The 23,404-nt window shown below is 67.3% G+C and overlaps 10 protein-coding genes across 10 annotated transcripts; 3 read left to right on the forward strand and 7 right to left on the reverse strand.

The window, feature by feature from the left end:
• Positions 1–72: 72 nt before the first annotated feature.
• EMIHUDRAFT_205702 (hypothetical protein) lies at positions 73–1,310 on the reverse strand (the record flags this gene model as incomplete). The annotated part of the gene is made up of 3 exons (XM_005778965.1): positions 73–103; positions 797–924; positions 1,023–1,310. 3 exons carry the CDS (start codon positions 1,308–1,310, stop codon positions 73–75), a joined length of 447 nt encoding a protein of 148 aa, XP_005779022.1.
• Positions 1,311–2,577: 1,267 nt separating this feature from the next.
• On the reverse strand, positions 2,578–3,209 carry EMIHUDRAFT_353986 (hypothetical protein). Its single transcript, XM_005778966.1, has 2 exons — positions 3,004–3,209; positions 2,578–2,930 (listed from the first exon to the last, which is right to left on the reverse strand). The coding sequence occupies exon 2, from the start codon at positions 2,908–2,910 to the stop codon at positions 2,647–2,649; it is 264 nt and encodes an 87-aa protein (XP_005779023.1). The 5' UTR covers positions 2,911–2,930; positions 3,004–3,209; the 3' UTR covers positions 2,578–2,646.
• Positions 3,210–4,242: 1,033 nt separating this feature from the next.
• EMIHUDRAFT_463377 (mitochondrial solute carrier protein) lies at positions 4,243–6,039 on the forward strand (the record flags this gene model as incomplete). The annotated part of the gene is made up of 6 exons (XM_005778967.1): positions 4,243–4,680; positions 4,824–4,848; positions 4,980–5,080; positions 5,158–5,301; positions 5,374–5,526; positions 5,638–6,039. The coding sequence occupies 6 exons, from the start codon at positions 4,243–4,245 to the stop codon at positions 5,776–5,778; spliced, it is 1,002 nt and encodes a 333-aa protein (XP_005779024.1). The 3' UTR covers positions 5,779–6,039.
• A 522-nt stretch (positions 6,040–6,561) lies between these two features.
• Positions 6,562–7,818, reverse strand: EMIHUDRAFT_205706 (hypothetical protein; the record flags this gene model as incomplete). Its single annotated transcript, XM_005778968.1, has 3 exons — positions 6,562–6,659; positions 6,752–6,798; positions 7,550–7,818. 3 exons carry the CDS (start codon positions 7,816–7,818, stop codon positions 6,562–6,564), a joined length of 414 nt encoding a protein of 137 aa, XP_005779025.1.
• Positions 7,819–9,855: 2,037 nt separating this feature from the next.
• Positions 9,856–10,497, reverse strand: EMIHUDRAFT_205707 (hypothetical protein; the record flags this gene model as incomplete). The annotated part of the gene is made up of 2 exons (XM_005778969.1): positions 9,856–9,965; positions 10,128–10,497. The coding sequence occupies 2 exons, from the start codon at positions 10,495–10,497 to the stop codon at positions 9,856–9,858; spliced, it is 480 nt and encodes a 159-aa protein (XP_005779026.1).
• An 847-nt stretch (positions 10,498–11,344) lies between these two features.
• On the reverse strand, positions 11,345–11,663 carry EMIHUDRAFT_205708 (hypothetical protein; the record flags this gene model as incomplete). The annotated part of the gene is made up of 2 exons (XM_005778970.1): positions 11,345–11,530; positions 11,607–11,663. 2 exons carry the CDS (start codon positions 11,661–11,663, stop codon positions 11,345–11,347), a joined length of 243 nt encoding a protein of 80 aa, XP_005779027.1.
• A 37-nt stretch (positions 11,664–11,700) lies between these two features.
• EMIHUDRAFT_205709 (hypothetical protein) lies at positions 11,701–12,111 on the reverse strand (the record flags this gene model as incomplete). The annotated part of the gene is made up of 1 exon (XM_005778971.1): positions 11,701–12,111. One exon carries the CDS (start codon positions 12,109–12,111, stop codon positions 11,701–11,703), a length of 411 nt encoding a protein of 136 aa, XP_005779028.1.
• An 854-nt stretch (positions 12,112–12,965) lies between these two features.
• On the forward strand, positions 12,966–13,286 carry EMIHUDRAFT_64558 (putative cytochrome c; the record flags this gene model as incomplete). Its single annotated transcript, XM_005778972.1, has 1 exon — positions 12,966–13,286. A coding segment is annotated over one exon (321 nt), but the record flags the coding sequence as incomplete, so codon positions are not given.
• A 7,327-nt stretch (positions 13,287–20,613) lies between these two features.
• On the forward strand, positions 20,614–22,611 carry EMIHUDRAFT_205712 (hypothetical protein; the record flags this gene model as incomplete). The annotated part of the gene is made up of 5 exons (XM_005778973.1): positions 20,614–20,697; positions 20,970–21,365; positions 21,450–21,665; positions 21,822–21,961; positions 22,101–22,611. 5 exons carry the CDS (start codon positions 20,614–20,616, stop codon positions 22,609–22,611), a joined length of 1,347 nt encoding a protein of 448 aa, XP_005779030.1.
• Positions 22,612–22,642: 31 nt separating this feature from the next.
• EMIHUDRAFT_353988 (hypothetical protein) lies at positions 22,643–23,026 on the reverse strand. The gene has a single exon (XM_005778974.1). It carries the CDS (start codon positions 23,009–23,011, stop codon positions 22,817–22,819), a length of 195 nt encoding a protein of 64 aa, XP_005779031.1. The 5' UTR covers positions 23,012–23,026; the 3' UTR covers positions 22,643–22,816.
• Positions 23,027–23,404: the final 378 nt, after the last annotated feature.

Raw genomic sequence — 23,404 nt, forward strand, 5'->3', positions numbered from 1 at the left:
AAAAAAATTGTTGGGCCCCCCTCAAAAAACGGGGGTTCCCCCCCCGCCTCCCCCCCAGGGGGTAGGAAGCCCTTATTCCCTTCCGGGAAAGTTGGAAGGTTCCCTGCCTACGGCGGGCGAAGGGGTAGGGTCGGAGGCGGCCTTGAAACTGACGGCGGCTGCCGTTGCAGTGCGCGGGAGGTTGAAGGGAAGGCGGCGTTGCCCCAGTTGGGGGGCGGCGGAGGCGTGAGCACCGGCGGCGTGTGTCGGGGAGGTGAAGGGAGGCGGAGGCGTGGGCGAGGTGGGGGGCGGCGGCGTTCTTGGGGGGAGGTGGAGGGAGGCGGAGGCGTGAATTTAAAAAAGTGTTGCGTCCCAACCGAAAGAAAAGAAAGAAACCGCCGGAACTGTCGCGGGGCAGGTTTCCGTCCGTATGGATGGCATTGATTGAATGAAGCCCGAGGGTTGCGGAAGGCGCGCGGCGGGGTCGGCCTCGGGCCGACCGCCGCCACCGGGGGCCGCCGCGCCGTAGAGCGGCCCGCCGGTCTTCCTACCGGCGGTGCACGCGGCCGCGCTTGGAGGCGCTGATTGCTCGGCCGCGCGGGGCCGGATGACTCGCCCGCTGGGGGTGGGGTGCACGGGGTTTGCGGCGGGGTCCCCAACGTCCCCGGGGGGGCGCGCGGGCGGCGGCCCGCGCGCCGCCGCCGCCCGGGTGGCGGCGATGGCGGTCCTCTCGGTGTCGCTCTCTACCGTCTCGAAGAGCACCCTTGTCTCCTCCTCGAGGTCTCGGACGCGGGCCCCGTGGGCTCGCGCTCGTGACCTGCCCCGAAGAGCCTCGAGCTGCGCGCGGAGGCGCTTGACCTCCGCTTGCGTCCACGCGAGCTCGGCGCGGTCCGCCCGTCTCTCGGGCTTGTGGGACGCGCCGTCCAAGCCGACGTAGCGATCGCCCTTGTCTGAGGGAAGATCGCCCTCCGTGTCTGCCTCTCCTCCCGCAGTCCGCCGCGGTGGGGTCGTCGAGCCGCGACGTGGCATGTACTTGCGCACACCTCGTGTAGCGCCGGGGGCTTGCACGTGTGGAGGGCACGTCCCCCGGGCGCGCTGCCCGTCCGGACGCCGCCGCCCAGGGCAGCTGGCGTCAGGAGCGATCGGCTCTGCAGTCGCAGCTGCTCCCACTCGAGGGCACCCTCGCCGGGTGCGCCGTACACCTCGTCGCTTGGCGGTGGCACGGAGTGCCATCGCGCGCCGTAGTACCACTGCGTGCCGTGGTCTCGTGACCCGTGGCGGGGATCGTGACCCGCGCCGAGGGCCTCCTTGGTGCCGTATGCCTCGTGCATGCCTGCAGGAGCGTGCGTCCCTGCAGTGCGAATCCTGACTTGGCTCGCAGCGCTCGCACCACCTCTCATCCTCCGACCCCAGGGCCTGGCTGGGCGACCGCTAATCGGATCGGTCCCAGCCAGTCGTTGGTCTGACTGACAGACTGAACCGTCTTACATAGCCAGCAACAGGCGGCGGAGGCGGAGGCGTGGGCGAGGTGGGGGGGCGGCGCCGCCGGCGGCGGCGTGAGCGGCGGCGGCGGCGGTGTGGGCGAGCGGCGGAGGCGTGGGCGAGGTGGAGGGCGGCAGCGGCGTGAGCGGCGGCGGCGGCGGTGTGGGGGAGGTGGAGGGAGGCGGGGGCGTGGGCGAGGGGGTAGGTGGCGAGGGCGATGGCGGGTAAACGAGAGGCGTGGCAACGGAGTAGAGGCCGGCGAGTGGGCACGGCAGGTCGGCGGAAGGTGGGTGGGGGGGTAGGTGGCGAGGGCGATGGCGGGTAGATGCGAGGCATGGCGACAGAGCAGAGGCGGGCGAGTGAGCACGGCAGGTCGGCGGAAGGCGGGCGGGGGGGTGGAGGGCGGCGGCGGCGTGAGCGGCGGCGGCGGCGGCGTGGGGGAGATGGAGGGCGGCGGCGGCGCGAGCGGCGGCGGCGGCAGTGTGGGGGAGGTGGAGGGAGGCGGAGGCTCGGGCGAGGTGGAAGACGGCGTGAACGCCGGCGGCGGCGGTGGGGAGAAGGTGGGAGGGAGGCGGCGGCGTGGGCGAGGTGGAGGGCGGCGGCGGCGTGAGCGGCGGCGGCGGCGGCGTGGTGGAGGTGGAGGCGGCGTGAGCGGCGGCGGCGGAGGTGTGGAGGAGGTGGAGGGCGGCGGCGGCGTGAGCGGCGGCGGCGGCGGTGTGGGGGAGGTGGAGGGAGGCGGGGGCGTGGGCGAGGGGGTAGGTGGCGAGGGCGATGGCGGGTAAACGAGAGGCGTGGCAACGGAGTAGAGGCGGGCGAGTGGGCACCCACGGCAGGTCGGCGGAAGGTGGGCGGGTGGGTAGGTGGCGAGGGCGATGGCGGGTAAACGAGAGGCGTGGCAACGGAGTAGAGGCCGGCGAGTGGGCACGGCAGGTCGGGGGAAGGTGGGCGGGGCGGTAGGTGGCGAGGGCGACTCACAGTGATTCTCTCTCTTCATGTGCATGCACATGCACATGCGCAATATGCACATGCACATGCACATGCACACATGACATGCGACATGCGTAGCCGGGTAGGTAAGGTTAGAGCCGTATAAGCAATAAGGCTTAAGCATATCGTGTCCTTTCTCCCGGGCGGAAGGTGCCCGGCGCGGGAAAACATTAAACAAACGCGAAACGGCTCTAGAGACTAGACACCACGCGCCCCCAAAATGCAGGTCGACTCGGTGCTCGTGCACACGCACTCGGTGCTGGGCGCCTCGCAGTAGATGCACCGCCGCTGCCGCTCCGCCTGGCGGCGCGAGTCTCGTGCGCCGGCCGCGTAGGTGATCAGCCCGGCGACGACGGTGGCGACGCCGATCGCCTTTGGCCACGAGAAGCACTGCGACGCCTGGTAGCGGCAGAAGAAGAGGACCGAGAAGGCGAAGACGAGGACGAGCTGCACGCCCTTCATCACCGCCGAAGAGACGGCGCCTAAAGAGAGGGGCTCCTCGCGGGCTGCTGGAAGGCTCCTCTGCAGCAGCCCTTTCGTCACCGACGAGCGCGCCGATCCGGTCGAGCAGCTCGAAGAAGACGAGCGCGTGCCTACGGCGGAGCAAAGCGCGGGCGAGTCAGACCCGTCTCGTCCAAAGCACCGAGCGGCCCAGGGCGGACAGGAGGAGGAGGCGGAAAGCGCGCATCGCGTTGACGAGCGTCAGGCCGGCGTAGAGCAGCGCCACGGTGCCGGTCTCGACCTCGCCATCGTGCGGCGCGTAGAGCTGCGGCCCGTGCCGCGAGAGCAGCGCGCCTGTGTTGGAGAGGTCCCGAGAAGGCTCACGGAAGGCTCATCCAAGAGGCTTGTGCCGCGGAGAGAGACTGCGCCGTTCCACGCGGCGAGTGCAGCCGTCTCGGCCGCCCCCATTCCCGACGAGAGCAGGAAGGGGTGGAGCCCGCCCAGCCGCATCGCGCGCTCCGAAAAGACAAACATCCCTTCGATAACAAACATCGGGATAGAGGAACCCGGTGGGGACCGACGCGAGAAAGAGTGAGAAGATGCCAGCGTGGAGCGCCGTGCCGCCCACGAGCGCCGCGCATCCGACGGCGAGCCAGCCCGCCTCCGCCGTCGGCGCCTCGCTGTACGCGCCGCGCGCGGAGAGGAGCGTGCCGGCGCTCACGAGGAGCACGCCCGCCAGCCGGACCGGCTCGAGCCTCTGGCCTGTGAGGGCATGGACGCGTGGTGGCGGGCGGCTCGTCCCCAGCAGCCGGCTCAAGCTCGGGCGGTCTGGCCGGCGCAGCGCGCGAGCAGCGCCGTCCACACCGTCGTCGAGGAGTAGATGACGACGTAGACGCCGGAGCCGACGATGAGGAGGCCGGTGGTGAGGAGGCAGCCCGAGCCGAAGTCGATGGCGGTGGCCATGCCGAGCCACCACCACGTCGACGACGGCCGCTCTGTCGCCCTCAAAAAGAGTGCGCGCTCTGAGCCGCACAGCCGCAGTCCGACCAGCGCCATGCCCGCCGTGTTGGACATCATCGAGAGCAGCGTGGGCGGCCAGCCGACGTGCCCTGCTCCGCCCTGGTACCGGATGCTGTCGGTGAGCAGAGGCTGGAGCAATCCGGTGCCGACGTACACCACCACCGTGAGCCAGAGAGGGAGGGCAGCGCTTTCGCCGGATGAGAGCGACATGTGTGCATTTGTTCGGTGTCGGAACAGGGCTCCACTTGCATTGTGCTGTGAGGGGAAAAAGAATTTCTGGAATGTTCTCGTTGCCCTATTTTTTTCCGCCTAGCCTGGCTGCTGGCCGCGGGCATGAGCTGGCCGCGTTTTATCCTCTGCCTGCTGCTGTCTATTGCGCACGCCTCCGCCGCCAAATCCGCTCCTCCATCCTCGCGGAGCGACCGCAGCGTCGCGGCGCGGCACCTCTTGAGCGGGGCAGCGGCTGGCGCCATCTCGAACACCGTCGTGGCGCCGCTCGACATCCTGAGGCTCAACCTGATTGTCTCGCAGGACAAGCGCGGAGCGCTGCGCATGGCACGCGACATTTACGCTCGCGGCGGCCTCCGCGCCTTTTGGCACGGCAATGCGGCCGACGTGATCCGGACGGTTCCTGCGAGCGCGGTGCGCTTCTACTCGTTCGCCGTTTACAAGGCGGCCCTGCTCGGCGCGGTGCCGGCGGCCACCGCCTCGCTCCTCTCCGGCGGCTTCGCGGGCATGTCTGCGATGGCCGTCTGCTTCCCGCTCGAGACGGTGCGGCGCCTCCTCCTCCGCCTCTCCTCCTCCTCTCCCGCCTCCTCTCCCGCCTCCTCTCCCGCCTCCTCTACCGCCTCCTCTACCGCCTCCTCTACCGCCTCCTCTCCCTCCGTCGGACGCATCGCTGCCCTCGCCCGCAGGTCCGCACGAGGATGGCGACGCTCGGCGCGGCTCGCCACTCTCCCGCTGCTCTCCTCCTACCATCCCTGCCCTCCCTGCCCTCGCTGCCCTCGCTGCCCTCGCTGCCCTCTCTCTCTCCCTCCCCCCCACCCTCCCTCCCTCGACCCTCGCTCCAGGCGCGGCGGAGGGCGTGCGGCTGGTCGAGTACACGCGCAAGCTGGTGCAGTCTGAGGGCGCCGCCGCGCTCTACCGCGGCCTCACGCCCTCGCTCATCTCGGCGACGCCAACTTCGCCACGAGGAGAGTTGTCATGATGGTCGTGGTGCTGGCGCTGAGGAGGGGTGCTGCTGCGCAGGTGATGCCCTACTTCGCCGTCCGCTTTGGGGCGTACGACATCATGCAGCGCTGCTACGCGGGCCTGCCGCCCGACGACGAGCGGCGGCGGCTGCTCGGCACGCTCTCGCCGGCGGCGACCTTCGGCATGCTTGCCGGGATGGCGGCGTGACACCGTCATTCTGGGCGGGGCTCCCGACTATGGCCGTCGCTACTTGGGAAGGATCTCGTGCGCTAGGCGTCGAGCTTGACGTTCCCCTTCGAGCTCGTGCGGCGGAGGGCGATGGTCGGGCCCTCCGAGGCGAACCCGCTGGCCGCAATGGTTCGGATCGCGCGCGAGGAGGGCGTGCGGAGAGGGCTGTACAAGGGCTTCGGGCTGAGCCTCTTCAAGGCGACAGCCCGAGAGTGGCCGAGACCGAGATCGCCCGAGAGATCGAACGAGATCGCCCGAGATCGAACGAGATCGCCCGAGATGCCCGAGGTGACATGCGCCCGGTTCAAGGTGGCGCCGTCGTCTGCGGTCACCTTCGTGGCGTATGAGGCGTGCTTCCGCGCCCTCACCCGGCTGGCCGAGAGCTGGGAGCGCGAGGAGCTGCTCCGCGCGCAGCTCGAGCTCGAGGCGCCGGACACCGCGACGGCGTGAGGCAGTTCTCGAGGGCGGCGTGGGGCGCGGCGCGCGCGAGAGCGCGGGCGGCGCTCCGGGCGGCGGCTGCGCGCCGTGACGGGGGCGGCCGAGGCGGGCTCTTGCCGCCAGGCGCAAGCGGCCGCGCGCACACTGTACTTGTGCGGGGGCAGAGGCACGCGTGATTGTTCCGGCGCAAAGCGCGTGTGTGTCGCCAGCTTGCGCGAGTCCTTGTCGGCCGTGGCGGCCGCCAGGGCTAAGGAGTGACCGTCAGAAAACACCTGCGTGGTGCGTGGACCGCTTCACACCTCCCTCCGCCTCCTCGATCTATCTCGCGTCCACAGTGCACAGACCCCCACACCACAGTCTCCACACTGCACACACTTCTCACTTCATACGTGGCTGGGTTCACAGCGATCACACACACACACACACACACACACACACACACACACACACACACACACACACACACACACACACACACACACACACACACACACACACACACACACACACCGCTCACCCACGCGCACTGGGCCTTGCACTTTGAATGCCGTGGGGCTCCTGTCGTCAGACGTGGAGACGCGAGGGTTGCCCCCCCTTGCCCCACCACCTCGTGTGTGTGGAGAAGTTTACCTTACCTTACCTTACCTTACCTTCACAGCGATTGTAGGAAAGTGTCGGGACCAAATCCCGGTCGCGGCCTTCCGACTCGCGCCTTCGCCTCACTGGCACTATTGTAGCCCTGGCCGGTGCGCGTGTGAAGTTGAAGTTCCGGAGTGAAAATTCGAACGCGTTCTCTCACGGTGACCAAAAAATGTCCACCTCAGAGGCACCTCCGGAGGCAGGCCGCCGCACGCCGGCGACACAGCTCCAGCTGTCAAACTGACCCGCAGCTCCTCTCAGAGCGGGAACTGTGACGAAAGTTGACTGAGGCGGTTGTCAGGAATCATCATACGGATCACATGGTGACTCTCTCATGACGGGAGACCGCCCGACCACTCCTGGGTGGCACTGCCACCGGTGTCGCTCGACGTCCTGTCGACAGCGTGCCGACAGCGACACATACCATGTGGGACGCGTCGAGTATCGACCTCTACTGCTTACCCAGCCTTCGAGTGTATCCTGGCTGTGGTCCCACACCCACTGGTGTCCATCTCAGAGACCGCAGGAGGTCATGAGGGTCGATGGGAGTGCCAACCCCAAAATGCCTAAAAACCCAGCCCAGTACAAACCCACACCGTCTTCTCTCCCACGGCTTTAGGTCCAGAGCCCTGGGTGGCACGGGTTGTGACATTTGGCGATTCCGCGTGTCGTTCCTGCCTCTGACGTTTGCAGCTCGAGCGAGGAGCACGAGAGTACGAGACGCAGGGCATCCAATGCGAGCGCACATTGTGCGTAGCCGCGGGCAGGTGGCAGAGCACGGCCGCACACCGGCTGTGGCGGCTCGAATGCCCCCGGCAGTAATGCTAGTCATTAACCTGCGTATTGGAACCGCAGCAGGCTGCTGCTGCTGCAGCAGCAGCAGCCTGCTGCTGCCTCATTCAGTCAAGCCAGCGGCGCAGCGAGGCGTGCAGAATTCGCGCGGTTTGGTACCTCCTGAGGCTGAGCGCGTTCAGACCCGGTGACCGGAGTTGGATGGTTCGATGGAGCTCGCTGAGCTCCATCGAACCATCCATGGCCGGACGGCGGAGCGTGATGTGGTGAGCGGAGAGATGTACCGCAAGACCAAAAAAACACGGATTTGCCGATTGTCACGGAGAGATGTACCGCAAGACGAGAAAAACACCGATCTGACGCGATGTCAAGCTGGAGGGCAATGTCGACGGCGGCCTCCTGCATCATCGTCTCGTCATCGCCAGTGGCTTGGTCTTCTGGGTCCGACCGGACGGCTCCACCGCCCAGCATCTGAGACATGAATTCTGGCACGTACGGCGGCAGCTCGGGCATCTGCCTCTGCCCCCTCGCCGCATCGACGAGCGCGCTCGTGTCAGCTCGCCGCTGCTCTTGGTGCCGCTGCTTGGCCGCCGCGCTCGCACTCGCTCCGCTCAATGACATCGTGAGGCTGCAACGGTCTGCGAGCTCCTTTCGCCCAGCGGGTCCACCACAGAGTTCTCCCTGTCATGTGCCCAAATGCGCCCGCCGTTTTTCGTCATACCCCCTTCGAAACCCGCCGACTTTGATTGGTTCCGATTCAACCTCACTCTCATCTTTATACTTACAGACACAAAACGTCAGATCTGTGCCACCCAGGGCTGGACCTAGTCGCCAGCGCTGGACCCAGTCCCACACAGACTCTGAGTGACACACTTGATCTCACTGTCACTCTCTGTCACGACTGAAACCGCCCCCAGGTCCCCACGACGCACGAGCCACGAGGGTCGGGCCCCCACACACTGACAGCTCTGCACACTGCAGGGTCTGCAGCCGCGCCGGGCACGCGAGGTCGCCGTAGCCCGTACCGAGCGTACAGGCCAACCCCGCTTCGACTTCGAAAATGCTACGTGTACACCCGTGGCAGAGCGCTACAAGCCGCCGCCTCTCTCTGGCGCATCCACAGAGCCTCTAGGCCGTCACGACAGGGAGTCGCACGACACCGGCACCGCTCACCGCCCATGGGACTGGCACTACAAAGGACACAGCAGATGGCCGTCGTCATCGAACAAGTCGATCTCTGCAAGATTTAGCCTCCCGAGCCGTAATCCTCCCCCCGAAGGCCCGAAGGGGGCCAGCTCCGCGCGCTCGGCATCGCGCTCTCCTTTGCGCGCTTCGAAAATTCTTTTTCCGAAGCTTATAAATAAAGACACCAAACGAGGGGTGGGAGAAGGACAGGGTCCCCACCTGCACGAGCAGGATCTTGTAAGGACGATCAGGGACACAGGGGAGCGGGAGTGCACAAATAGTTAGAGGCTGCGCAGGCCTCCCCCGGTATTTTATTGGTCGATACGAGTAGCTGAGCCGCGCATTATATGAAAACCCCAGAACGGGTCGGACACCGTCCCACCGTCGCCTCGCTACAGACGTCACGCCCCCGCGCGCGGGGTGGCGCGAGAGCGGAGAGGAGGCAGGAGCTGCTGCCGGGGCGCGTGGCCGCGCGTGTGTGTGGGCGCCCCCCCCCCCCCCGGCCGCGCCCCGGCCCCGCGCTAAGCGCTGTCAGCGGTGGGCCACCTCTCGGCTCACGCCGCTGACCCAAGCACCCAACTGCATGCGTGGCGGCGCCGGCGGCGCAGTCAGAGTACAGAGAAGGAGAGAGTGTGCACAGGCTGTGCGCACCGCGATACCGCGGCCGGGACGGTGAGAGAGGCTCGCCATTCACCCGGCTCAGCGGCGAGTGGGAGGGCGGTGGCGGCGGCGGCGAGGCGCGAGGGCAGGCGGTGAAAGCGGTGGTGCGGACGGCGGGATTGACAGGGGAGGCGGCGGCCATGAGCGGAGCGGCGGCGAGAGGGGGGCCCAGCGGCGAGGCGCGCCGGCGAGCGTAGAGCTGTCAAACGTTAAGAGCTGAACAGTGTTGCTAGTGTTAACAGTAACAACAGAACAACAGTTGGGCTCCCCAACAACATTAGCTAATGTTAGGCCAGCTGAACAACAATAAGGAAGGCCTACCAGTGACCCACGACGATCTCCAGCGTCCAGTGCAGGTAATACCCGAAAATACCTGGAAATCCCCGGGTATTTTCGGGTTTTACCCGGGTTTTTTGGCATTTTCTGCTTGCTGACCACTGAACAACAGTAACAACAGTAACAAACAGTAACAGCTTGGGCTGGGGGAGAACACTTGAACAACGTTGAGGATTTCAGCCAACAATAGTGCAACTGTTAGGCCCAAAGTTAACGACAGCTCTAGGCGAGCGAGGCGCCCGCGCCATCAGCAGAGGGACGCCGCCGCGAGATGGAGGGCGGCGGTGACGGAGGCGAGGGGCGAGGCGGCGGCGGCGGCGGCGGCGGCGAGAACGGCGGCACCGAGTCTCGGTGAGCGGAGCGGCGGCGGGAGGAGGAGCAGCGGCGATCGCTCGCTGTTGAGCGCTGTTTTGAGCCTGGGATCCCATGCCACTGCGACCGGCGTGCCCGGGAACGGAGATCGCGCGCGCGCCGCATTCACGACGCGCGCGCGATCTTCGCGGAGTCGGGTCCCCAGAGGGAAGCGGTCTTTTCGGCCGACGTCCAGCGGCGCGCAAGGAAGCAGGCGCAGCGCCGGCGGTGTCGCGCTGCATGGGCCAGCAGGGTGCAGTGGCGAGGGGCGGCGGGCTCGGACGTCCACCGAGTCGCTCCGCGCGCCAGGCGGAGCGCGCGCGCGGGCCAGGAGGCTCTCGGCAGGCTGAAGAGGTCGTGTGCACTTATTGCGGGGCGGGGCGGGGCGGATCCACTACCTAGGTAGTATTCGGCACGCCTCCCTATCTCCTCCCCCGAATCCTCCGCGAAGATCTCGACTCGCGTGCCCGTCTCGAGGATCACCTGACCCGCCTGCCTTGCTGCCTCGTCCACCATGAGCCGCTTCCGGCGCGACTTGACCGGCTCCGGCGCCTTCGGCAGCAGGTAGTTGGGCCCGCTCTCCTCCACCGCCGCGAGCACGACGGACGCGCTCAGGTGCTCCACCGCCCCCTCCTCGTCCGGCGGCGGCTCGAACGCCCTCATTCCCGCCTCGCGCTCGCTCCTCTCGCGGGCCGATCGCTCGTGGTGGGCGTTACGCCGGTCGACGCCGTCCCCGCGGTGCTCCGCGGTCGCCGCCTGCGGCGTCATCGCCGCCCAGGCGTCGCTAGCAGGGGCGTTCCGATGTGCTCCGATGTGTTACGACTCGCTCTCCAGCCCCTCCGCAGCTGTCACGCTTTTGGTCGAAGGGATACCCCCCCGCCCCCCCCCTCGACCCCCCCCTGACCCCCCCTGGACGCGTCCACCCTCCGTCCAATCGAGCCGATCCCTCTTTTACATACATAAATACCTCGGGAGGTATTTCTTTTCCCAAACTGACAGAAAGGATGGAAGAGGTGGTCGTCGAACTGCACGGCAATGTACACATCGCCGTATTCGACATCGTACACACCGAGGCGGGAAGGAAGGCGAGGGCAGGAGAGCTTAGGGCAATGTATGTAGAGGGAGAAGAAGAGGTGACATGTCCAAGAACTAAGCAGAAGGTGATGAAGCGAAAGGTTGTCCGAGGGGGGCAATTAGAACGGCGGCGGCGGAAAGGGGGCGAGAAATTAATAAGAGACGAGGGGTAGATATGAAGGCAGTGGAGAAGCTGCTACAGCTGACACAGCCCGAGTCGGGGGGGCAACCTACACCGCGCGAGAGAGCGGCACGATTGAAGGAGGTGCTCACATGGGCGCCGGGCGAGTTATCAGCCCCCCCCTGCGGCCATTCGGCGAATAAAGTTTATCGAAACGGCTTCTTGAAACCCGGCTGGTCGTGTGCCGATTTCGCTCAATGTCGAGCCGTTTAGCCGCCCAAGCACCCGCCCCGCGCTCGGCCTCGTGGCATCTCTGCGCGCATGATAGCGCGTGATAATCCAAGGGAATTAGTTTGCGTCCGTCCATCGTCTTCGTGGACTCCGTCCTCGTGACGCCCGCACCCCACACGGCCACGAGGCCTATTTAGCTTTGAGCTCCACCTGCAGGTCGCCCCGCGAGGTGTGGTCGAGGTACAAGTAAACCTCGATCCACTCGGTGAAGAAGCCACCCGTAGCGCCAACCTCGAGTGTGTGGACCAGGGTTGTGCCGTCGTGAGGGACGGTGGACGCAGGCGCCGGTTGCGCACAGTAGCCCCAGCTCTCGCCCTGCCTGGCAGGCCGCATCCATCACGTAGCACCACTCTTCCGCGCTGCCGTCGGGGCGACCGCAAAAGTTCTCCACCGGCGAATCGGGCAGATCGGTCTTGGTCCAGGTCTGCTTGCAGACGCAGCCCGCCATGGTCAGGGGGAGGCGGAACTTGGACATCCCGTGCGCCTCAATGAGCACCTCCGGCCCGCCACGGTTCCCACGACTGCGCTGCCTCCACCGCCGCCTGCGCGTCCACCATCCCAAATCCGTACTTGGCATTGTGGTGGTAGCCCGCCTCATTCGTGGTCCAGCCCTCGTCGTCCGGATCCGTCATGTAGGACGTCTGGGCGAGGATACCCTGAACGTCGCGATACGTGAGCTGCGGAGCCGCCTCGAGCATAAGCGCCACGACACCAGACGCGACGGGACACGCGTACGACGTCCCCTGCCCCTGGGCTGCGCAGCCGCCGCCGTTCGCCGCCACCATCTCTCCTGCCAGCGGCGCACGCGGCGCAGTGGAGAGGTGCGGGCGAGGCTGGTGCGCTGCCCGCGCGGCGCTCCACCGGTCGCAGCGCGCCAGCCTCGCCCGCCACGCCATGCCAGCAGCCGGGCGCGCGCGGGAGAGGTGCAGAGCTGGCGCGCGGCGGGTCATGGTCGCCGAGATCTGGACGCGCAGGACCGCCCGGACGGCGAGGCTCGAGCGAGCGCCTGTGTGGAGGTCGAACGGCGTGTGGGAGGGCGGTGGGCCGCGAGAGAGTCGCGCAGCCCCGCGTGTGTGGACCTGTGGCGCTTCGGGTGGCGTACCGGGCCGTCAGAGGCAGATACGTGGCGCAGCGAGTGCGAATACATGCAATAATTTGCACGCACCGTGCCGAGCCGACCCGCGTGCACATTCGGAGCACCTCGAGGCGGCGCGAGAGGCGGTGTGTCGAGGTGCCGCGGCCCGCCGCTGCAGCGTGTCGAAACGGCGCTCTCGGAGGCGCCGCGGTGGCGGCCGAGCGCGCGGGATCGGCGAGAAAATTTGACGGCGAGCCGGCCGTGGGCCCGGACGAAGGCGCCGCCGGCTCGGATTGAGTTCTGTGGCATCAGGGGCGCCTCCAGCACTCAAGACAGTAGCACGCTGTTTCTGTCTTGGCCGCCACTGACGCGAAAATCCTATCTCGCGCCCTCGTTGGGTAGTCAGCGAGACCCTGGCCGTCCGTCCTCCCGTCCGTCGCAGCCGATCCGGCCGTTTAGTCGTCAAGCCCGCGGCCGACAGGCACACGGCTCGCAAAATGTATCACCGCCGCCCGCCCAAGCCCCAACCCGCCGCACGCGCGGCGGCATCGCACGCGCGCCGCACGCGCCGCCCCCGTGCCTCTCGCCCACGCGCGCGTTCCGCCCGGCTGTTCTCGCGCCGCCAGGGGGCTCTTCTCAAGGAAGCGGAACCTGAAGAAGGATGACCAGGAGCTGCCGCTACCTCCGGGTAATAGCGCGGCCGGCGCCAAGATCTTCAAGGCGAAGTGCAACACCTGCCACACGTGCAATGAGGGTGGCCCCAACAAGCAGGGCCCCAACCTGTTCGGCGTGATCGGCCGCCAGTGCGGCCAGGTGCAAGGGTTCAAGTACACAGGGGCCAGCAAGAACTCGGGCATCCAGTGGTCCAACCAGACCCTCGTCGCCTACCTGGAGAACCCGAAGAAGTACATCAAGGGCACCAATATGGCCTTCCCCGGCTTCAAGAAGGACCAGGACCGTGTCGATGTCGTCGCGTACCTCAACACCATGAAGTAAGGTACGGACCCGACCGGTCGGGCGGCAGTGTCGCAAGGGCTGCGACGCGCCGCCTGGCGGCCCGGGTGAGTGGTGCAGCCCTTGGGCTCTAGTGCACCCCTTCCAGGCCCGGGGCTCACCTTCACCGTGGGAAGGTGGGATTCCGGGTCACGTAAGGAGGGACAAGCGGGCCGACGCGGATGCACCCCACTGTCGATATACAATACCCGCCGCCTGTTAGTCAATCGAGATTTCTATGCCGTATGGTGTACCTGTGTTGGTGCCAGTGCGCGCCAGTCCCGTGCCCAGTGTTGTGCGAGGGAGTTTGCGTAGGTTAGGTAGTTTGGTTGTAAAATTCTATGCCGTGAAATGTGTGATCGCGAGCCAGCCGTGGTCGCGTTTCAGTGTCCAAGGCGGGACGAAAGCTCGAGCCTCCCGAGCACAGCCGGCACCGACGAGCAACGACGAAGGCCTCGCGTCCTTCGCGCAGCGTGCCGATCGCCGCAGTCGCGTGCTGCGCAGGCTTCGATTCCGGATACTCCGCAGAGACTGCGCGCTCGATTCCGGACTGCGCGCTCGACGGCGGGCGGCAGAGCCACTGCCAGCCGTGATGACGGCCGCCACTGGGACGCGTGCACCCTTGACGGAGCCACCTTCGGTGGCTGTGGTCGAGGACCGCTTCGACGACGAGAGCTTCGAGCTACCGTACCAGTAGCATCGGCCCCGTTGGCGTTTGTGCATGCGACGCCCCTCCCGTCGCTGCCTCTGCGGGCGCTGCCATTCGCGGTCGCCTACGCGCCCGCGGCTCCGGCGTGGCTGCTGGCGACGCCCCCGCCCTCGCCTCCGGTGCGCGGGCCTCCGGGGAGAGAGGGGGAGATCTCCTGAGATGAGGGGGAGATCTCCTGAGATCGGATAGTCCGGCCAGAGCTGAGCGTTTCTAAGGTCAGGAGCAGCACCCGAGCCAAATGAGCGTTTCACGTCGTTCCACGAGGCAGGGCCAGGCGAAGAACGCAGGGCCCTGCGAAGAACGCCGGGGCCCTGCGAAGAAGGATGGCGTGGCTCCTCTCGCCGACGTTCCACGTGCACTTCGTCGCCGACAAGGACGAGCCGGCGCTGAAACGCCTCGGCGCGGCCTACAAGCTGACGTCGACAGACCTGGGCAACATGCGGCAGCTCCTCGGCTGGCGGGAGGTTGGCCAGGACGGCCGCGTCGGCAAAGGCCTTTGCAAAGGGTTTACGCTGCTCGAGCGCGTCGTCTGGATGCGCTGTGATGGGCCCGCCCGCGGCTGCAGCTCTCGGAGAGTGCGGAGGGCGTGAGCATCCACGACCTCATCCAGCTGCCGACCGGGCCAGCGGCGTCGCCTTCATTTGCTCCGCCGCCCCAGGTGAGCAGCCTGCACCCGTCATCAGCAACCCCCACACCGTAACCTCTCCTCCTCCCTTGCGTGCACAAGGCCGACTTTACGGGAGCTCTCTTTCCCGCGCGGCATGGAGTTGGGCGTGCCGGCTCGTCCAACAAAGTTGCCGATATTCGCGTTCCCAGAGCCAGCCTCTGCTCCTGCCGCCGCCGCTGCTGCTCCCGCTCCTGCCGCCGCCGCTGCTCCTGCTGCTGCGGCCGTGCCCGCTCCTTCCACCGGCACCGCGTGCGCTCCCGCTGCTTCCGCCAGCGGTCCTGTGGAGCTCGACAGGCGTGACGAGCGGCGGGCGGCGGGGCACGCCCGAGCGTCCATCGGCTCAGGAGGACTGGATCGCCCGGGCAGGCCTGCGATCGGCCTGGCGTCAGGACTGAAGCGCGCGCTCTCACAAGCTGTGCCGCCGCCCTCGCCGCCGGGGTGCCTCGCCTCTGGATTGAAGAGCGCCCTATCGCAGTCTATGCCGCCGCCCGCGCCGCGCCAGCCTCCGGCGCCCTCTTCTGGGTTCACCGCCTCGGAGTTCCTTGGCAGCTTCGACTTTCTTAGCGCTGCGGCGGCGGGCCTCCGGCCCTCTCCCACCAGGTCCGACCCAAACGCTGCCTCGGCGGGCCTCCGGCCCTCTCCCACCAGGTCCGACCCAAACGCTGCCTCGGCGGGCCTCCGGCCCTCTCCCGCCGCGTCCGACCCAAACGCTGCGGCGGCGGGCCTCCGGCCCTCTCCCGCCGCGTCCGACCCCGACGCCGCGATGGGGCGGCTGACACAGCCCGCCGGCTACAGCCCTCTCATTGGTGGCGTGCCTCCACGCAAGCCCGCCTTCTGCAGCGCCCTCGCGTCCTCGCGCGAGGACACCTATGCGCGCGGCCAAGCGGATCTGCCCGACGACCCGCGCAAGCCAGCCGCAGTGGTCGGGGGCAGCATCGGCAGCAACAGCAGCGGTGGCGGCCCCCCTGTGGCCGCGGCAGTGGGACCGGCAGCGCCAGCCGTCGTTGTCCACGCAGAGGCGGCGACAGCGGCGGCGGCTGCTACCGAGGCGGCTGCTACCGAGGATCACGCGGCCGCGCTCACGGCGACGGCCGAGTACCTCACGACCAACCAATCTTTCGGGCCAGCGCTCGAGGTGCTCAAGGCCGCCGCGGTCGGCCCCGCGCCGCTGCCGCATGTCGTGGCGGCGGTGCGCCGCCTCGTCGGGGAGGAGCGGAGCGGTGTGATGGTGTATGTGCGAAACAAACACGGCACCGCGCTACGGGCGCTGGTTCGCAGCGTGCTCGGCGCGGCCCTCGAGGAGGGCAAGCAGGTGACCAATGCGCAGCAGTGGTCTTACCCGTTTCTGGCCCGGACGGTCAAGTTGCCTCGGCTGGAGGATTATTTGCGCGCGTACCCGTCCCACTTTCGCGTTGACGACCCGACTGCGAGTATCCAGGCTCCACAGTGCCGAGTGGACACTCTCCTCGTGCAGCGCGGCCACTGCAAGGCGAAACACGATGCGAAGAAGCTCGTCAAGGCCGGGCACGTGTGGACCGACGGTGAGGTGGTCAAGTACCCCGGGCAAAAGCTGCCAGGCGACGCGCCTCTTTCTCTCACTCTCGGCGGCAAGCAGTATCTCCAGGCGTCGGCCCTGGCCACGGGCTCGACCGCATGGGAAAAGCGCCAGAACGCTAGGCTGGACCCCAGCGCACACAAGTTGCAGGCGGGCATTGTGTCGGAGGCGGCGACTGCGGAGGCGGCGACTGCGGAGGCGGCGACTGCGAAGGAGGCGACGGCGGGGGCGGCCAAGGCGGGGCGGAAACAGCGGCGGCCAGAAAAGCGCAACCGGGAAGCGCAAAAGCGGTTTTTGGCGGCGGCGGAAGCGGCGGCGGCGGAGCAGGCGGCGGCAGAGCAGGAAGCGGTGGATGACGCGGCGTTTGAGGAGGCGTCGTGTTTCGCATCGTGGCCAGAGACGTGTCTCTGGCCGCAGTCTCTGTCGGAGTCTCCTCCATCGCAGGCCCCGCCACCGCCGCAGCTCCCGCCGCCGCTGCTAGTCCCGCCGCCGTCACAGCTCCCGCCGCCGTCGCTGGTGCCTCCGCCGTCGCAGCTCCCGCCGCCGTCTCTGATTCCACCGCCGTCTCTCTTCCCTCCGCCGCCACAACCGCCGCAGCCGCCGCAGCCGCCGCAGCCGCCGCAGCCGCCGCAGCCGCCGAGCATTTCAGCACCGCCCGGGGTTGGCGGCGGATGCGGCCCCGCAGCGGGGAAGAAGCTCGGCTTCGCCAAGCCCATCCTCGGCATCTTCAAGCAGGCGGTGGAGAAGCAGGCCGCGGCGGAGATGGGACTCGAGCTTGAGGGTCCTCTCCACCCGGCGGGGCTGTTTGACCGCCGCTCTCGCTCGCCGGACCGCTGCTCTCACTCGCCCAGCCGGCGCTCGCCAGACCGCCGCCGGCGCTCGCCAGACCGGCGCTCCCGCTCGCCCGGCCGGCGCTCGCCAGACCGCCGCCGGCGCTCGCCGGACCGGCGCTCCCGCTCGCCCGGCCGGCGCTCGCCAGACCGCCGCCGGCGCTCGCCGGAGGCGATCGAGAACGCCAAGGCGATGCTCGCGGCGCGCACGATGGGCGCCGGCCCGCTCGGCCAGCTGACCGGCGGCAGCATCGCCCCGCCGCTCGCAGCGCCCATGCAGCCAGCTGCTCGCGGCCCGCCTCCGGAAGAGCCGCCGCCGCCGGCGGGCAAGATGACGGGGACGGCCAAGCGCTTCGACATGGAGCGCGGGTTCGGCTTCATCGTCCCCGACGACGGGGGCGAGGACATCTTTGCCCACGGCAGCGCGCTGACCGACGGCAATGCGCTGCGCGAGGGTGCGCGTGTGTGCTTCCGCAAGACGTACGACCCGGTCAAAAACAAGGCGGCGGCGGAGGAGGTGACGGGCGCGTACATTGATCCGATGCGCGCGCCGCCCCGCGGCATGGGTCCCGTCCCGCCGGGCATGGGAGGCGCCCCTCGCGGGCCGCCTCTGGGCGAGCCGGCGCCTCCGCCGGGAAAGATGATGGGGACGACCAAGCGGTTCAACATGGAGACGGGGTTCGGGTTCATCATCCCGGACGGCGGCGGCGACGACATCTTCGTGCACGCCATGAACATCACCGACGGCAACGCCCTCCGCGAGGGCGCGCGCGTCTGCTTCAAGACGGGAGTCGACGAGCGCAAGAACAAGGCCCACGCCAAGGAGGTGACCGGCGGTTATGTCGACCCGAGCCGCCCCGGCTTCTTCGCCTTTTCAATGCCCTTATCATTGTCTTCGCCGCCCGGCGCCGCGTCACGCGGCGGCATGCCGCCGATGCCACGGCGCTCCCGCTCGCCCGGCCGGCGCTCGCCAGACCGCCGCCGGCGCTCGCCGGACCGGCGCTCCCGCTCGCCCGGCCGGCGCTCGCCAAACCGCCGCCGGCGCTCGCCAGACCGGCGCTCTCGCTCGCCCGGCCGGCGCTACCGCGACCGCGACGACTACCGAGACCGGCTCGGGCGGGCCTATGACCGGCGCCCACCGCCGCCACAGCCGCAGCCGCCGCGCGAGACATGGTTGTTGCAACACACCGCCGCGAAGTTGTGGCGGTGCTTGTGTTGCGAGATCTACTTGCCTTTCGGGCCGGGGACCGATGCGATGCGCATGCATTCCGCCGGCAAGAGGCATCAGAAGAGGTTGAGCGTGTGGACAGCTACGCAGCGGCGCAACGGGCGGCCAGCCAGCACGCAGGTTCTGCTCCCGCATGTTGCGAGCATGTTGCAGGACAGCGACATGCGGACTACCGCCGAAATGGCGCACTACCGCCGAGCCGCACCGCTGCACACGGTCGGCGATGTCAACGCGCTGCAGAGCGGCCGAGCGCATGCGGAGGCGGAGGTGAGGTGCGCAGTGGGGCAGATGCTGCACGTGATTTGCCACGCTCACGGCGAGAGCGACGGGTCCCGAGACTTGGGCGCGGCCTACGCGGGGCGGTCCCGGCTATGGGCAGTTGCCGGCTCGGGCTCCTCCTCGCCCGACCTCACCGACGGAGACGACGTTGCGTCGGTCGTGGAGGACTTGGTCGCTTCGGTCGTGCAACAGCAAGCACCATATCTTGCGCAACATGTGCGTGGCAAACGTGTGCGTGGCAAACGCCAATCGTCGTGCAAACGCAAGGCCAAGCGACGGATAGCTGAGCGAGACGCCGCGGCGAGCGCTAGCACGGCGAGCGCCGCTGGCACATCCACTGAAACGTGTGGTGGCTGGCCTGAGCTGGAGGTAGAGGGGTAGAACGTTCGGATCGCGCTTCTCATCGCAAACCCCGTCACCCGTCAGCAGTCCTCCTTCCTCCGGGAATGTACGTAAGAGCTACATACTCTATACACTGAAAGTGACCAGATAGCCGCACACGCCCGACCGATACGCGTTCGGGTCCGCGACAGTCTGCAATCTAGCGGACTATACGGCGCGACTACCGGTGCCGGTGCGCTGTGAGAGCAGGGCCGCCCTGTGGCGCCTGGGCGCTGTGCGTGCTGACTGGCGAGTAGAATGGGGGAGACGGGGGCTCCCCGAGCGGCGTCCAGGCGTAACTAGGCCTCTACTAGGCGACCAGGGACTATACAGGCCTGCATAGCCAAAAATAAATATTGCGGTTCGTTCGTGGTTCGTTCGCAGTTCAGACGAACTTCCCTGGTATTCCTCACCCTGCGGGTGTGAAGCGGGTCGGGGGGAGGAGAAAAGAAAAGGCTCAGTTCACGAACTAGTTCGAGGGTTCGGGCACCCAAGGGCAAACAAACAAGGGCAAACACAGCCTCTCGCCCAAGTACTCGCTCTCTTTTATGTCCCACGCTCCCACCATGCAGAGCGCATCTCTCTCTCTGTTGTGCGAGGCGTGAACCGCGCCATTCGCTCTCACCTGGCAACCCTGTCTGCACGTCTCGCGCGCGCGTGAACAGGGCTCCAGGCCCAAATGACGTGTGAGTGTTAGAGTTGTTTGGTATTGCTAAAAATCTCTCTCTCTCCCAAGGGCAAACGACCGAACCATGCAGCGAACCAAGGGGATGCCGTCCAGAGCGAACTCCGAAACCGAACGAACCGCGAGTTACCGAACCAGTTCATGAACCAGTTCGCCAGTTCGCCCGCGAACCCTGGGTAGTCGACGGGCCCCCGGGGGCGACGGGGGTGCTCTCGCGGGGGACCCCCCAGTCAAGGGGGTCTGGGGCGCAGCCCCGCGCCCCAGGAGGCCCGCTGCAGGCGCCGATTTTTTGGGGCTTTTTTGACTGATTTTCATGAGGTGTTGCTACTATTTTGGGACCAGTTGAAGCCTAAAATGGCTACAAATACAGCCACAGCAGCTGCTAGTCGTGAGCTGCTACTGTGTGGCAGAGCCCAGAGAGAGGGCTTTCAGGAGCACTATTCAGTTTGATCCAGCTCAACGTTGCGGAGTAGTAACACTGTTCCGTTACCGTGAGCGGCCGGCGGCCGGCGGCGGCCGGTGGCGGCACGCGGAGCACTCCGTGAGCGGTGACGGGTGCGGACGAGCGAATGAGAGGTCCCTTTCAGTGAGAGATAGGCAGCCCTAGTCTCTAATAACACATCTTCCACAGATAGCGACCTCTCATTCGCTCGTCTGCGCCCGCTACTGCTAGTCGGGGCACTCCCGGCGTGCGGCCCGGTCCCGGTCGTCACTCCGGCTGCTCGTGTTCACACCGTCAGAACTCAGCTCCGCTGAGGATTCAGTGTCTGAGACTTTTGGTCATCTTACACAACTTTTGTAGCAGAGCACAATGGCACCCTTGCATCAAGTGCATCACTTCATTAACATACCGTAACATAGACCCCCGTTTTCGGCCGCCGCGGCCGGAGAGCACCCCCGTCGCCCCCGGGGGCCCGTCGACTACCCAGGCCGCGAACGTCAAAGGCTGCCTGGCTCCCCCGAGCGAGACGGGTCAGACTCGAGGGTCAGGCAAGCATGGCGCGCAGGCGCGGCCACGAGCGAGTAGGTAGCGCGCGGGAGAAGCGCGGCTGCGCCGTCGCCCACGAGGCTGCCAGTCGGGTTGACACCGTCTGAACCACAGCGTGTCCCGACTCGACCGCCGGCGTCCCGGTCCGGTGTTTCTCTTCTTATCCGTTACCATGTAGAGCAAGGCCGAGGGCGGGCCCTTTCGGGCTCGGGCCGCCCTCTCGCCCGCACCTCTGCGGGGCTTGCACGGACACCATTTAGAGTACGTAGGGGGCGGGGCATTCGTCTACCCGGGTACCCGCCCGGCGCGGCTCCGCTGCTGGGAGTCTGCCCGCCTAGCCCTTCGGTGGCTGTTGCTGCGGTAGCGCCTGGGCTGCGGCCCAGAGACAGCCACCATTTCGTCTCCCGTTGGCTCCTGGGAGGAGCTCCACCGCATCGCGGCCGAGCACTTTGCCGACGACTTGCCGGTCGACGAAGGGATGCTCTCATGGTCCAAAGCCTCGCTCGCAGCGTACTTTGAGTCTGGGGTGAACTCTCACGCCACCGCATCCCGGCCGAGCGAGCCTGGCCAGGGCCGCCTGTACGCTGTGAGCGACGTGCACACCGACAAACCGGAGAATATGGCCTGGTGGCGCCGTCTCGAGGAATGCGGCGCTCATCGAGCCGACTCGCTCATCCTGGCTGGTGATGTCTCGCACCGGCCAGACGTGCTGCTCGAGACGCTACAGATCGCGGCGCGCGCCTTCCGCACGGTCCACTTTGTGCCGGGCAACCACGACTTGTGGGTGCGCGGCGGCGGCGGCGGCGGCGGCGGCACCTCAATCGACAGGCTGCTGGAGATTGAGGCGACGTGCGCTCGGCTCGGCGTGTGCACGGCTCCGGCGCTGGCGGCAGGCGCCATCGTCGTGCCCATCCTGTCGTGGCACCACCCGTCCTGGGACACGGAGCCCGACATCTCTGGCTGGAGAGGCATCCCTCCCGTCGAGCGCTGCCTGATGGACTACCACATGACGCGCTGGCCTCCCGGCGTGCGGCAGGAAGACGGCTCCGCCGCGGCGGCGGTGGACGAGCTCAACGACAGGCCAAGAGCAGGCGGCGGCGGCGGCGGCGGCGACGGAGGCGGCGGAGGCGGAGGCGGCGGAGGCGGAGGTGGAGGAGGCGGAGGAGGCGGAGGAGGAGGAGGAGACGGCGGCGGCGGGCTGCTCGGCGCTGTCGAGGAGCTGCGCCGCCTCCACCCCTCGGCGCCGGTGGTGACGGCGTCGCACTTTGTGCCTCGCGTGGAGCTGTCTCCCGAGAAGCGGTACCTCTTCCTCCCCACCCTCGCCAAGGCAATTGGCTCGGAGCCGCTGCGGGCGAGGTGATCCATTGCGATTCACCTCACGCCCCTCTCTCTCTCTCTCTCTCACGCCTCCCTCTCTCTCTCTCTCTCTCTCTCTCTCTCTCTCTCTCTCTCTCTCTCTCTCTCTCTCCGATTTGACTCGATGTCATTCCATCAGGGTGGAGGCGCTGCGGCCGGACGTGCACGTCTTCGGGCACACGCACTTCGGCTGGCGACCGCCCCTTCGCACGCGCGCGTGGCACCGCAGCACCGCGGCCCGACACTGCGGCCTTGCCGGCTGTAGGGACGCGACCCTCGACGGCGTGCGGTACGTGCAAGCCGCGCTCTCGTACCCGGAGGAGCGGCGTGGCCGGCTTGGCACCATCGCGACGGGAGACCACTTCCCGCACGGCGGCGGCGACGAGCCGGCGCCCCTGCTCGTGTGGGACGGCGCCGCCCGCGAGTTTGCGCCTCGCTACCGCGCCGGCTGGAGCGCCTTCTACGACGCAAACCCGCGCCGCCCCGCTCTCACGCATCTGCTCGCCCCATACGTAGCCAGCCGCTACCAGGCGGAGCCCGGGGTGGGCGAGGTCGGCTGGGGGCCCGGAGTGACTCAGCCTGCGTGGCAGTTTGGGCCGCCGTCTACGCATTCGACGGAGCGTGCGGCGAGGGCGGAAAGAGAAGGCTGATGATTTTTCGAAGTCGGAGGTCACCTCTCGAGATGTGTGGTGGAATTGCAAGTCAAACAGGAGCACAGGGTGACACACGCGCCAGAACGGCTCGTCTCATCGCACAGCATAGCCTTCGCGCGAGAGAGTCATATCCTGCCCTAGCAACGCGTGGTATCGTCGATGGCGCTTAGATGCCGCCGACGGGGCAACGGGTGTCTCCGGCTCACCCAAAGCAGGAGGAGCACTTGCGGGCAGGAGCGGCTGCGTTGTCAGTCTCGATGAGCGGATTGTCGAGCGCAGCGTCGAAGTATGTCGCGCTGGTCTGAGGCGCTTTGACCGCCGCTTGGGGCACCGGGACTGGGACCAGGAGGGCGCCGATCCCGACGACGAGAGCGAAGAGGAGCAGGAGAGCTTTCATGGAGATGGTGCAGCTCGTCAAAGCCGAAACCGCCGAAAGAATTTTATGCTTGTGGTCGCTGCGAGAATTGGTGACAGACTCCCTAGGGTGGGGGCGACGGCTAGCGCACCACACACCTCTCCTTAAAATCCCTGTGTGGTGGCGGCGTGCCGTCCTCCCATCCCTCCCTTGCGCCTTGGGCTGTACGGTCTCTCTTTCGCTACGTGTTCAACGACGTTGAACAGTGTTTGACCACGGCGCTGTTCACAGCGCGCGCGGACGGCAGTTCTGCGAGTCCCGCTCGGCAGGACTTTTGTAAAGCATGCTTGTGGCAAGTTACAGACGCTAGTATCGACCTCAAGAAGAAGAAAGAAATCGACCTCAGAGACCCAAACTCGAATTAATAATTAAGGC

Source organism: Emiliania huxleyi (genome assembly GCF_000372725.1).
Source record: "Emiliania huxleyi CCMP1516 unplaced genomic scaffold EMIHUscaffold_24, whole genome shotgun sequence".
NCBI classification, from domain to species: Eukaryota; Haptophyta; order Isochrysidales; family Noelaerhabdaceae; genus Emiliania; species Emiliania huxleyi.

Bases quoted from the DNA above. Each gene is read 5' to 3' on its own strand.
- EMIHUDRAFT_353986 (XM_005778966.1), bottom strand. From the start codon at position 2,910: ATGAAGGGCGTGCAGCTCGTCCTCGTCTTCGCCTTCTCGGTCCTCTTC.
- EMIHUDRAFT_353988 (XM_005778974.1), bottom strand. From the start codon at position 23,011: ATGAAAGCTCTCCTGCTCCTCTTCGCTCTCGTCGTCGGGATCGGCGCC.